The sequence below is a fragment of the Portunus trituberculatus genome, chromosome 37, assembly GCF_017591435.1.
Source record: "Portunus trituberculatus isolate SZX2019 chromosome 37, ASM1759143v1, whole genome shotgun sequence".
Lineage (NCBI taxonomy): Eukaryota > Metazoa > Arthropoda > Malacostraca > Decapoda > Portunidae > Portunus > Portunus trituberculatus.
The window spans coordinates 85,345-99,833 of record NC_059291.1 but is presented as its reverse complement, the minus strand read 5'-3'; the positions used below and the strand labels follow the sequence as shown (position 1 = coordinate 99,833).

At 38.5% G+C, this 14,489-nt stretch overlaps 1 protein-coding gene and 1 long non-coding RNA gene across 2 annotated transcripts; one reads left to right on the top strand and one right to left on the bottom strand.

The window, feature by feature from the left end:
- Positions 1-1,248: 1,248 nt before the first annotated feature.
- LOC123514064 (NPC intracellular cholesterol transporter 2 homolog a-like) lies at positions 1,249-11,374 on the bottom strand. The gene is made up of 4 exons (XM_045271662.1): positions 11,222-11,374; positions 2,389-2,508; positions 2,041-2,216; positions 1,249-1,923 (listed from the first exon to the last, which is right to left on the bottom strand). The coding sequence occupies exons 1-4, from the start codon at positions 11,289-11,291 to the stop codon at positions 1,828-1,830; spliced, it is 462 nt and encodes a 153-aa protein (XP_045127597.1). The 5' UTR covers positions 11,292-11,374; the 3' UTR covers positions 1,249-1,827.
- On the top strand, positions 9,052-12,710 carry LOC123514066. The gene is made up of 3 exons (XR_006677509.1): positions 9,052-9,116; positions 12,115-12,209; positions 12,653-12,710. It is a non-coding gene; the product is annotated as an uncharacterized LOC123514066 (long non-coding RNA).
- The last annotated feature ends 1,779 nt before the right edge of the window (positions 12,711-14,489 follow it).

Below are 14,489 nucleotides of genomic sequence, written 5' to 3'. Positions count from 1 at the left end.
ATATATATATATATATATATATATATATATATATTCAAAGTGGAAGGAACTACTACATAGACTAAGTTCCAGGTTCACTCAAGGTGACACAGAACTGAGATAGCAATAGTATAATATATATGCAGGGCCAGAAGATGCCACAGTTCCCACTTTCTTTACTGTTCAGTGACATGTGCTAACATTGCAAACATTTTCTCCACCGTCCTTGCTCCTCCATCTTCTTCCCCCACTCATCTGCACTATACAAATAGGCAATACATACATGAAAATGTATACTAGATGTGAACTGGACTTTCATCTTTATGTACTGACTTGTATTTTCATCTTGACAAATTATGGACTATGGTAATTTATAAGACAAAATGTTTGAAGGAGTGTTGTGGGAACGATACAACAGAGCAGGAAATGAGGGCTGTGCCCCAATTGTGTCCCATTTCTTATATCTTACTAGTAGACAAAAGAGTTTGAGAACCATTGCTATAGACATATTTGCGAAGCATATATGGAATATATTCAATCAGTGTTAGACAAATTACATAATTCTTTTGTAATTTTGTCTTGACCAAAAAAGATACAAGACCATTAGTTGACGTATAACCAATAATCTGTGTCATTTAAATAAAGCAATCTGTGTATCTAACTATATGTGAGTACATCTATGTTTCAACCTTTTAGGATGGTGTATTTTTGTATAAAATTAATTCAGTGTACTTCATCCATTTATGCCTAGCATACATGTCGATAGCAGTGGTTCTCAAACTTTCTTACCTACTGGTGCATCAAAAATACATTTTGGACGCACGTGGTACATCAACCCTGGTTGTAGGCCTACTAAAAGGCATAAGTTTAAAAAAGCATACCTATCTAGGAAATTTAGACAGCATGCTTTGGTGATAGTCATAGTACACAGCTTGCCAGTCATTACTGTATAGGCATGCTTCTCAGAGTACTGGAGAATCAATCACATTGTTGCACTCTTCAGGTGGACACAATTGATGGCAGCATGAGGTAATCTAGTCACTTGATTGCACAAAAATTATCAGTATTGTACATACATTCAATCCTATTATTAAAAGTTGAGTACATATTAATGAAAAGAATATATCATAATCAGCATACCTATGATGGCATCAAGTAGTATGTGCATGTGGGAGCAAAGATTTGTGCCACCACATATCACTGTCACTGCCACACTGACAAGCTTTCTCTCACTAGCATGCCAAGGAAAATGTATCATAACAAACTTGCTTTACTTTTTCTTTATTTTTTTTTATTTATTTATTTATTTTATTTATTTTTTTATTTATTTTTTTTTTTTTTCTGACAATAAAACCTGGGTTTTGTTTCAAGGTGATGTCACACCACAACAGTGACATAACCTAGGTCATGGGCATGAAATGAAATGGTCAGTTGGATAAAATGGATACATGTATTTACCTAAATTGATATTATTTGGTATCATCAATTAGCTAAATGTATAAATAGTAAGTTAAGTCTAATAATCTATAAAATGCATCCCTACATGATACTTAATTTTTCAATAAGAGTAACAAGGCAATGGATTTACATACTTGGGTCCACCTACATTTTTCTTCAAAAACAGTATAAATTAGTTTAACAATGCTCATTTCATTACTAAGAATACATATTCTCAAATAATAGTTTGAACATTGTGGTAATAAATCCATTACAGTACTGAGTCCATAACAAAACATAAGATACACAGGATGAACTACTTATAGAATATGATATTCTAGCTAAGATATCATCAATCAAGTACTCATTAGAAAAATAAGGTCATAGAATACTTGCTTAGTGTAAAACACCTTAAGCTGTGTTCTCCTTCAGCTGTACTGGAATCAAGATGCAAACCAGTGGTTTGCTCCTTTCATCTAAAAGCTCCCACTTCACATCCAATGAAATCTGTAAACAAGTTGAAAAGACTTTTAGAAAAAATATGAAACTGAAAAGCTATTTGCCTGTGCCCCCCCATTCTCTCTCTCTCTCTCTCTCTCTCTCTCTCTCTCTCTGTAGACTTACCGATGGGTATATGGAACGAACTGGCAGGCGAGCTGTGTAGGTATACTCCTGACCAGCATTCAGGGGACACTGCAAGCCTGACCCTACACAACCATTCGCATTATTTAGTTTGAAAGGAATTGCCACGCCATGGATAACTCCGTGCACCTGAGCTCTTACACGCCTCACCTGGAATTCTAAAAGAAGTTCATTGGTCAAAAAGCGTTAAATCTATATTTGATGTTCATATTTTCATTAATAAATTACTTGCATAACAAGCATACACACACACACACACACACACACACACACACACACACACACACACACACACACACACACTATTCAAAAGAGTTGTCAATTACTTACTAGGTGTGAAAGGCAGTGAGATGCTGGCCTCTTTTCCTTTCTCAAAAATACAAGGCACTGAAGAACTGGTGCATCCGGTCACAACAAGATTAGCAAAATCCACTGTGGCATCTTTACTTCCTGTAATGAAATTAACTCATAATTATTTCATTCATCGTTATTATCATTCTTTTTTTAATATTCATAGCACTACTCTCTCTCTCTCTCTCTCTCTCTCTCTCTCTCTCTCTCTCTGCACCATAGACTTTCATATTCTACTCTCTTACTGATGCCATTTCCAACACAGCTTGCCTACATTCAAATTGTTCTCTCTTCATTAGGAGTGTAAGTGTGTTTCTTTCTGTTTGTATGGGTCATGACTTCAGCCCAAGCCACAGAAAGATTATTGTTTGTCCTTCTCAAAACTTGGACACTATGGTGTTTGTTAGACCTTGACTCATTTTAGTGGCAATAAATGAAGGCTAGTTCACAGCTGATCTATTGCCAAGGAAGCCAATGGACTTTCATTCTTTGTTTCTATCATTAATACACAACCATGATTTGGTATTTCTGGCATAAACACATCTATCATTGTTAATGCCAATACACAGCTCACTACAAAATACATAAGGTGTACTTTGGAAAGGTACAGATACACTGCACGCGATTTGCTAAGAGGGTAGAAGGTAGGGGGATGCTTAGCGAGTCAAAGGCAAGAATATACACTTGTTATCTACTATGAGTGACATACTGGATGCAGGTAACAGGTAAGCATAGAGGAAACCTGCTACCCAAATCCAGTATGGCCACTCGTGTTTAATAACGTGTTTGTTTTTGCCTCTGACCCGCTAGTATCCCCTCGACCCTCCTATCGAATCCTGTGCACGAGTCTTCTCCCCTGTAAAGCCAGAAAGGTTTACCGCACTGAAGACAGAACGTGGCTTAAAAGTTTACCTCCTGCTTCCAGAGCCAAATACTAAAATCATCGAAAGCTTATCAACTCCGTGCTTCTTTTTCGGTGATGACGGCTTGTATGGAGAGTAATAATGAATTAAACAAGTAATGATAAGTAATGATGGTAGTAGTAGTAGTAGTAGTAGTAGTAATAATTACTTACTATTGATATAATAATAATAATAATAATAATAAAAGATAAAATCATAGTAACAGTAATAATAATACTAATTATAATATTGACAATAATAATACTGATGATGATGATGATGATAATAATAATAAGTAACGGCACGCGTAACGTTCGCCTTTCACGAAAGAAAAAAAAAAAAAAAATACGGAAGCAGGAAACACATGAACACCTCCAGTAAATACATTACATAAAGAGCCGGCGTTGGCATACCGAGGTTGATAATCTCACTGTAGTATAATATGAAAGATACGCTATCTAGCGAAATGATAGAGAGAGAGAGAGAGAGAGAGAGAGAGAGAGAGAGAGAGAGAGAACTGGCAGTCCTTGCAATAACATTAGGTCAGCCAGTATTAGCAGCTAAGTGGTGAAGATTTATGTATCTGTGTGAAGGTGCACATGTGTCCGGCTCATCCCTTGCCCTTGAGCGGGCACGGGCGGGGATGCAAGGAGCCTGCCGACTGATGCACGGTACTCGCTCCACCGAATTTTGCATTATTAAATAATATCTAGTAGAAGAATTAAAGTTTTTCTTTACTATCTCTCATCAATTCTCTAAATGTAAAATCATTAATTACGTATATTCTTGATTTATAGTAAATTACATTTTGGTTTCATTTATTATTATTATTATTATTATTATCATTATTATTAGTAGTAGTAGTAGCAGTAATAGCAGTAGTAGTGGCACTGGCACTGGCAGGGACACTTAAGGGAGTCCCTACTTGTAAACGGTAAGTTTTCTTTTCTTTATCCGGTCTTTTTATCCAAACACACACACACACACACACACACACACACACACGGCCCGGTAGCTCAGTGGTTAGAGCGCTGGCTTCACAAACCAGATGACCGGGGTTCGATTCCCCAGCCGGGTGGAGATATTTGGGTGTGTCTCCTTTCACGTGTAGTCCCTGTTCACCTAGCAGTGAGTAGGTACGGGATGTAAATCGAGGAGTTGTGTCCTTGTTGTCCCGGTGTGTGGTGTGTGCCTGGTCTCAGACCTATCCCAAGATCGGAAATAATGAGCTCTGAGCTCGTTCCGTAGGGTAACGTCTGGCTGTCTCGTCAGAGACTGCAGCAGATCAAACAGTGAATTACACACACACACACCCAACCTTGGAGCAGAGAAGAGAGAGAGGGGATTTGATACAAGTTTATAAATTGATTAACGGAATGGATGAAGTGGATAATGAGAAACTGATCCTGAGAGAAGAATATGACTTTAGAAGCACAAGATCGCATAGTGGAAGGGACGATGTCTGAGAGATGTTAAAAAATTTAGTTTCCCGCAAAGATGTGTTGAGACTTGGAACAGTTTGAGTGAGGAAGTGGTGTCAAAAAGAGTGTACATAGTTTTAAAGAAAAATAGGATAAGTGTAGATATGGAGACGGGACCACACGAGCATAAAGCCCAGGCACTGTAAAACTACAACTAGGTAAATACACATACACGCGGCGCGCGCGCGACTTTTAACTACTATAAAGAAAAAAGACTGAATTACTATAAAGAAAAAGAAGAGGAAAAGTATCAACTGAGTTTGTCACTTTTGTCTTTGAAGTGTTGATGTTCGTTATAGGAAAATAGTAAACTAGATTCAGAAATGTTAAATTTTCCAGTGAAAAATGTAAAAGCGAAGACATGCAGTCGTCATAAATAGTTACTCCTGAATTATGAGGGAGAGAAAATTATATTGAGTAGGTAAAGAAAAGTAAAGTTTGTCAGAACCCTAAAACAGGATGTCCTCTCCATGAATTAACGGTACGTATATTTGTTCACGACTGAAAAAATAATAAAAATAAATAAAAAAGTATCTTGATTTATATAAAATCTAACATAAAGGTACGTCTAAGAATGTGACCACTAAGAAAAATGGTTATTTATTTATTTTGAGAGAGAGAGAGAGAGAGAGAGAGAGAGAGAGAGAGAGAGAGAGAGAGAGAGAGAGAGAGAGAAAGTAGAGGCAGTTTCTCTTTAATAGGTCTCTCACACATCTCCCCTCCCCATTTTTCCCGTAACATTACGTCACGCATACGGACACGCCTCGAGTCACTTCTGTTGCCCAAGGAGGCTGAATCAAGGCGTAAGCTAGTCTCGTCCGGATTTACTTCCTTTCCCAGAGATCCAACTTGAGATCACAGCTGCCGGCGCGCTCAGCCACTCGCTAAAGGCAATGTGCAGATGGCCTCTACATAATTATGCGCAGCGTCTTAGGATGTCCGACACTAAACGCTTGCCTAAATGTAACAAACTCAAAAGTCAATCGGGCAGTACTCAAACCTATCAAGGGGTGAGTCTTAAGACTATGAGGGTGAGACAGATGCGGATTCTTTTCCAATCCCCCAAGCTTTGTAAGATTGGAGGAATGAGACGAAGTTAGGAATTCCTCCACAATCTTCTAAGCTTTGTTCGCATCTGACCACATACATAATTTCGTACATTAAGATCAGAAAACGATATCATCACACCATAATCTGGTGCTATCAGCGTCCTAATCATCTCCCCGAGTCACGTGTGAGAATGCTGGACAGATCAGGTCGTGAGATGAATAAACATTTGAGAGGATTTAGTTAACATCAAGCGCCCCGCTTGATGCGTTCACCCGACAAAGAGACCAGCAAGCAGTCGGTGATACATCTCGTGCAGTTATGTTACTATGAGTATGACCATAGCATTGCTAATATCAAGGCGTGCCTACTGTCTAGAATCAGCAGATGAAGGAGCAGTAGTCTTGCAGTCCCCCCCTCCCACACACACACACATGATATGTTTCTGGATTTTAACATGAAATTCAATGCTAATTTTATAGCACAAGTGTCAAGGCCACCGTGCGGACATTATACCCAAAGCGGTACCCGCGCCACCAGCGTTCATGCAGGGAAGAGGTTGAGGGGTCGGGGCGAGTGGCTTGCTGGACCTTGTCTTACTTCTTGGCCGTGACTGGAACTATGAAGGTATTTCTTTTATAGCTGACAACCAGGTCAATGCCAAATGAAAACAAAAATATGAGTAGAGGTGCTTAGAAAATCAGACACGGCGCACTGACTGGTCGTGGATGTGATATTGACTCGGGGCCTCGCCTGGATCTATCTTATGCACACGCGGCACCAGCCTTAAGTTAATGGAATGAAAGCATATTATACACATTTCCTGAGGATATCACAAAAAAAAAAGAGACGTTCAGCTATAGCTTTACGCAGTCCAGCTGGTAACAAAACTTTACAGAAATTCAGAAGGGATGACAACATATCTCGCTGACAACTTCTTCATTGGTTGCATCGGGAGTCTCTGTAAAACTTACCGCAATTGTTAAGTTAAACAAGTCTTTTCAACAAAAACAAAACAAACAAAAAAAAATTGAAAAAACCCTGCAGCCAAAAAAACTAAATAGAGCTTAACTGATCCTCATTCTTTTTGTGGTGAGGTTGTGGTTACGTACATGAGGAGACATTGAGTAAATGCCAAAGTGGATCGTGAAGGAAATAGAGTTAGGAAAACGTTCACACTATTGGCCACGAGAATTGACGCCTGCAATGAAATGGCGTCACAGAAGCTTGTACTAAAAGCCCTTGAGATGAATATAGCCTTGGATAGTCAGAGAGAGAGAGAGAGAGAGAGAGAGAGAGAGAGAGAGAGAGAGAGAGAGAGAGAGAGAGAGGAAGGGGGCAGTGGTGGGGTGTGTGGCAAACAGAACGATGATGAAACAAGAAATCATGCTACGTCGTCTTTGCCTGTCGCTACGTGTTTGCTTAGGGGGAGATTTAGCATGAGTTGGAGAGCTGAGTGGTGTGCACACGTAGCCATAAAGATGAAATTTCTGACCATCACCACCACTGCCACCACCACCGCCACCACCAGAGACAGCGACTCTTTCAACCATTACATTCATCCCTGAATTTCCTCTTTGTCCTTTCAATAGAAGACAATTTTCTCATGACCAATTAGCAATAATAAAAAAAAAACCCGGCTATTACCGTTTTTTATTTTTTTTATTCAGTCGTGTAGCCTAAAAGAAACAAAGTTAAAATCTTCCTTTGTTTCTCTCTCCATACAAATAACTTTCAAATGACGTGAATATTAGTAAAAGAATTATGCTAGCAAAAGGATTCAAATATATGAACTATTAGAAAGTAGTAACACGAAACTTCTTTCTTAGTTGAACTGTGACACAACATTCTTAGTTTATACCGACTTATATAGTACCTCACCTATCACCATCATTCTTCACCACTGCAAGACCTCACCTATGTTCCCTCGCATCCCGCCTCTTCTTGTACCTTTTCACCCTTTCATTTTCAACAACTGTCATCGTTTTCATAAGGGCCATTATTACAATTAAGCTATTTCAAGTATACGATTTGACTACAGTAAAGTCGCAGGCAAGTCAAGTTTGCACAAGAAAGCACACTGCAATCTTGCATATCACTGATTATGAGAAACGTCCCTTTTTTGTTCATTCCACGCACGCCTGATGTTTTCTGGACGGTGAATCACAACACTGCAGGCTGAGGTAGGCATGTGGAGAGCAGACTGGGGCAAGGTGAACGAGAGAAGTGGGAAGCAAAATAAACAAACAGAATAAAACACCGTGAAATAAAAAAAAAAATCATAAAATAAAGGCCAGTAAAACAGGATGGATAACAAATGAATGAAGTAGAATGAGTATCATATAATACTCCATTTTCATTCATCGTGTGGTCATGTCCAAATTATCATGGAAACTGACAAGCCAGCAAGCAGCACATAGCGTCCTATTCTCTCTGGCGTCATGCGGCAGGGCTGGGAACTCTATATTTTTCCTTTACTTTTCTTCCTTGCCTATACAGTTAATGCATTTTTATCTACATCAAGGTTTGTTTCGTAATTTTCCAAGATATGGAACTTTACGTAATGTTGTCACAGGAACACGGATGGAAACACGATTTTCAATTACCGGCTTTGTTCCTGGTGAGAGCAAGGCTCACATTTAGGCAATAGGAGTGTCGCAACTCCCCACATTCACACGCCTCGCCTCGCTGACGCTCTCAAGGGCAACACTCACACAATATTTGTTTTTTGCATGACTTCTCTTAACTAAACAAACAAAAAATAATAGTAAAAAAATTTTAAGATATTCGTTTTCTATGGTGTTCATCACAAACAAGATAACCAGAGCAAATGATTTAGTTTGTGATTCAATTTCATAACAGATCTAAATTTCAAGTAAAACGATAACAACAATGAAATTTTAGTGTCGTTCATAACATTATTGCTTAATGTAGTAAACAAAACCACAATGATAGAAAAAAATCTTTCGCTTTATTCGAGATTTTATAAAAACAACCACAAAAACTTCAAACATCCGGATAATATTTTCATGGAGGTCTCACACGTCACTCCGCCGCCCATCACTACACCAGCCACACAACCCATTAGGACACACCTCCACTTGTCGCTGCTGGCCAATTACGCACCATGACGGAGCAAGAGATTCCGTGTGCGGTGCATGCTGGATCCACCCTGTTCACCCGGAAACCTGTCCCAATACTACTTTGCTTCACCTCCACACACTTCCCGTCCTACCCATCTGCATCCACGCGCCCCGCCCGGCATCGTGACTGACAAGTGAGTGAGGCCAGCCATGCAGATGGTTAAGAAAGACTCGCCCTAGATTTGTTAGTGCCTGCTTTCCAATCTGCTATGTCCACGCCAAGTGTTGTGTGTGTCGTGTTCAAACACTGGATAAGAAGTGTGGGAAGGTGACAACAGGAACAGGGGTTGAAAATGAGAACTAGGAAAAAAATAATAAAAAATAGTATAATGTTCTCATTTCTCAACCCAATTTTTCTCGGCCACTTACGAACATTACGGAAACTCAATTTAGTAATTTTGTGAGAATGGCAAGTGTTGACGTGTGAATCTTAACGTACGACAATGTATATATATATATATATATATATATATATATATATATATATATATATATATATATATATATATATATATATATATATATATATATATATATATATATATATATATATATATATATATATATATATATATATATATATATATATATATATATATATATATATATATATATATATATATATATATATATATATATATATATATATATATATATATATATATATATATATATATATATATATATATATATATATATATATATATATATATATATATATATATATATATATATATATATATATATATATATATATATATATATATATATATATATATATATATATATATATATATATATATATATATATATATATATATATATATTGCACCCATGCATTATGCAAAATATTGAATAGCGCCATGGTGGTCCAGACGGGCAGTATACCTCATCACAGCGCTGGCAGCTTACAACAGGTAGCTGCTCGTATGCATCTGTGTGTAGCAATACACATTAATAGTGATGAATGGTTGTGGCCAGCCAGTGTATTACCTCCGTCAGCTGCAACGAACGGTTCGGTGAAAGCAGGAAATCATTCACTGTTCATCCCACACTGCTGACTTCGCTCACCACAACTTTTCTAGCCCCCAGCCACCCCCTGCCAAAACAAACACTACGTGACGCTCACATTGCCCCTGCTATATTTACGTGTCACTGTACTTGTGTCAGTACATAAACCACACATCACAGAAGGCGTCATAAGGCAAAGTCTGCTGCTCGTGTGATAACCATTGTTATACTGTACTGAAAGAGCATGCATTTCTGAGTGTTATTTATAAGCGAAGGACGAACACGCATTTCAGCGAAAAAGTGGCTATCTCTATCGCCTCTCTCCTATAGTTACCGTGTTAAGATGCAGTATGCTGTAGGACTAGATGATCATCACTACTGCAGGTTAATAGTAATCAGTGCCGCCTATCTACTCTGTTGCAGCACTCAGGGTTTACAGAGCAAACGTCATGGTACTCGAATGGAACTCCATATCCTCAAGGTCATCCTCAACCGCAAATATAAGTCTAACAATGGAGGGGCAATAGTCACTTCCTAAATATCTCCGAAGTTACTAATAACTTCCTTTTCCAAATCAGTTAAGGTTTTAAGTACAGTGTCTCTGTTTGTAATTGAAGTAGATCGCACTGTACGTTTTCAATGAGTGGAGAGCAGTAGTGTTGGTTATTTGTCACCACTGACACTGATAACTTCCCTTCCCTTATCTGCTGTTAACCTTTGAAAGAACACTTTAGTCACTGAAGTAAATCACAGAGCTTTTCTTTTACTATTGTTTTCATTTTGGTAAGCAATGTTTGTGTATGACCTTCACCTACTTGATAGACCACACAACCTCAAAGCCTTCAGCGTGGGTATCACACTATAGATGCCATCCGCCCCTCTCAGCTCATGCATGCACAATCACCACCACCACACTTCCGATGTACTTCCATTCTTCCGCAAACAATCGAATTATGAATTAATTTCTGGTACGCATGGACATCACAGAGTAAGCTTTATCTCCTATTCGAAGAGAGACTTTTCCTAGAATCTACAATACCATACGCATACAATACTAGCGCACCCTACTGAGTTATTATCGTAGTGTACCTTTGTATGGGTAACCGTAGTACCGTTATCTTGTGCACTACTTGTAGACTGTATTAACCTGATTAGGTAATTCAATTTACTTATTTTATACTAGTCTATGAAAAAAATACTCAGTGGAATACAAAATCTGACAACTTACCACAGTCCTTAATGTTTGCGGCGTGCGCCAGGGCAGCGGCTGACAGCAGGAGGAAGAGCACCTTGGCCATGATGTTCTAGTAGGTATGGAGACGAAGTTACTGCTGTGTGAGCGCCCCACCCGTTACTTAAAGTCGTGTTCGTGGCCGTGACGGTACAGAGTTGCCATGCAGTTAAAACGTTTGTTTTACGTGATTAAGTGAATGAATAGATCATTTGTTTGGATGAATTTAGAAAAGTCAAAATTAGGATTTAAAAAAAGCGATTGAGTGTACGGAATTCATGTGTATTGTAGCTATTTGTCTTGAATAATTACGAATGGTGGCGTTTGGACATCACTTTGCTGGAGTTGTCGCAGGAGTTGTACTGCAAGAGGGAAGAGGTGACCCAGAGATGCCTCTACGCATCCCGCTACCTTGGTAAAAGTACAGTAACTTCTTATTAAAGAAAATTGGTATGTCGCAACTAAAAAAATAATACGCAGTTTTTGTGTTTCTATTTTAGTAAGGGAAGAAAACATTCTAGAGAATATCGCTGGCCTTGTCATGAATCCTTATAAGTGGAGCTATCCGGACACTGCGCGGTGAGTCACGCCATAGTCAGATGGGATGATCAGTCTCCACCTCCACGACTCATGACGGTATATCGCTAACAGCAAGAGCCATTTCCAGAATGAAAGTGTTGGCAGTACAGCAGTAGTGTTAAAAGGAGTCCTCACTTAAATCTTAAGGTGATATAGCATTACTTCACGTCGCACAGTAAATATCTGCACAGTCTGATGATTGTAATGTACCGTACCTAACGTACCTAATAACATAATTATAAATCTTCAGTGGTCCTTTACTTCTCGTCCTGTCCCGACCTTCGCCCATTGCCATTACTTTTTTTTCATAGAATATCACCTGTGGCCTTGACCCTCACCTGCATCTCGCTCGGCGCTCCTCACACCTTACCCGCCTCACACCTCTCCTACCGGCCGATACAGCACGGTGAGGAGTATACGAAATTTGCAGAATCGTCATTATAGTATGTACTACGTAGTTTATTTTATTTTATTATATTTTTTTCATGTTCTATAGTCTGTTCCATCTATGAAGTCCGTTCTAGGAGGAGCAGATTCCTGAATTCCCATCAGTGCAGCGTTGCCATTTCGACCACCAATTATCAAATTAAAATTGACTCCATACCTACCTTTCCGCAAGCCTCTCTCTCTCTCTCTCTCTCTCTCTCTCTCTCTCTCTCTCTCTCATATATATATATATATATATATATATATATATATATATATATATATATATATATATATATATATATATATATATATACCATATATAACAGATTTTATTTAGTTATTATTTATTTTCAACTCTTCCCACACCATTGACATGAGGTAAATAAGAGTCGGGGTTGTAATTTCCATCTTACTTGGTAGCCAGAGAGGAAGTGAGGCGTGAGCCGTGACACTTGACCTGACTCCAACCAAGTGAGGGACTCAAGGGGACACGCTGACCACCACCACCACCACATCGTGGCAACATTGGAAAAAACTTCTGCCACATGTCATAAAATTTATATAAATCAGTTATAATCCTAAACATCGACACTCACTATACTATGAAGCCTCCTTTACTATATACAGCATACATAATATATAACGTTTGAATAGCACATACATGAGAGAGAGAGAGAGAGAGAGAGAGAGAGAGAGAGAGAGAGAGAGAGAGAGAGAGAGAGAGAGACATAAGAAGATTGATTTGGCAATATGGATATAGTCCTCCAAATCTAAACGCGGTTTTCTGGCTGGTCTCCTTTGGGAATAGTAGGCATTCCAGCGCTGCCAAGTCTACGTGAACTATCGAATTAGAGCTCCGTATACATAAGTAAGGGGCATATACAATGCTTTAACGAAAATCCAGTATCTTTAAATATTAAAAGAAAATAAATAAAACAAAAGTTAACGTTCCACGCTTGCAAAATCCATATCACAATACCAAATACCGACAGACATGTGTAACAGTGTTGCTGTGAAAACGTTACAATCTCTATCAACGTTCACCATAGTCTTTAGTAAAACAAATGGTGTAATAACTGTGTCCGCATTTCAATAAGAATGAATATCTAAAAAAAAAATGAGGTATTTCATGTATAAAATAAAATATTTTTAACTCCATTCACGCAGCAACACTCATTACTGTCCAAGGCCCGGCCTGCCTACGAGACAAAGTGGGTCACGTGTCACGGTGGTATTATAGATACCTATCCCACTGACCCACCCATCCACCCGCTCAACCACACACACACACACACACACACACACACACACACACACACACACAGTACGAATATAAGGATGGAAATAACTGTGTTCCAAATACAATACGAATGAATGGATCATATGAAGATCCTCCCCCCCCAAATCTACTTGGGGGAAGGATCTTTATATGATGAACTACTACTACTACTACTACTACTACTACTACTACTATAATCAGAGGTGGGCGCGCGAACCTTTTTTTGGGTTCCGAATCCGAATCCGGGAAGTGTGCAGTAGATATCTTCAGGCTAACCCAGTACAACTTGGTGGTTCAGGAACAGTTGTGCATATCGATGAATCGTGTTTTTTCTCACAAACCAAAGCATCATCGGGGCAGAGGACCTCACATTCCTATGTGGGTATTTGGAATGGTCGATACCAGCACCTCACCAGCTACAGGATACATGGAAATTGTAGACAAAAGGGATGCTGTCACACTTCTCCCTATAATACAAGCAGTAGTGCGACGGGGATCAATAATCCACAGTGATGAGTGGAGGGGTTACAATAATATACAAGGATTGGGCTTCACACACAGGACAGTGAACCATTCACTCAATTTTAAGGATCCGCAAACTGGTGTCCACAATCATGCCATAGAATCGTACTGGAACAAACATAAAGCACATATCAAGATGATGCGAGGATGCAGGCGGGACTTCTTGAATTCTTATCTTCAAGAATTTATGTGGCGTGACCGTTTCTTCCGGGATGCTTTTGATAACCTATGTACTCATATTTCCTTGCAATATTTAGTGTAGTTTATATTTTTTAAGATTTTAAAATATTAGTGTAATTTTAAAATTGAATTGATTTAAAAATTTCAGTGTAATATATATTTTTTTCCTGCAATATTTAGGGTAACAAGAAAGTAATCTAAATAATGTTTTATTATTTAATCCTTATGTTGTTTATTTATATCATATGTTAATGGGAAGGATCAACAATTTATGTG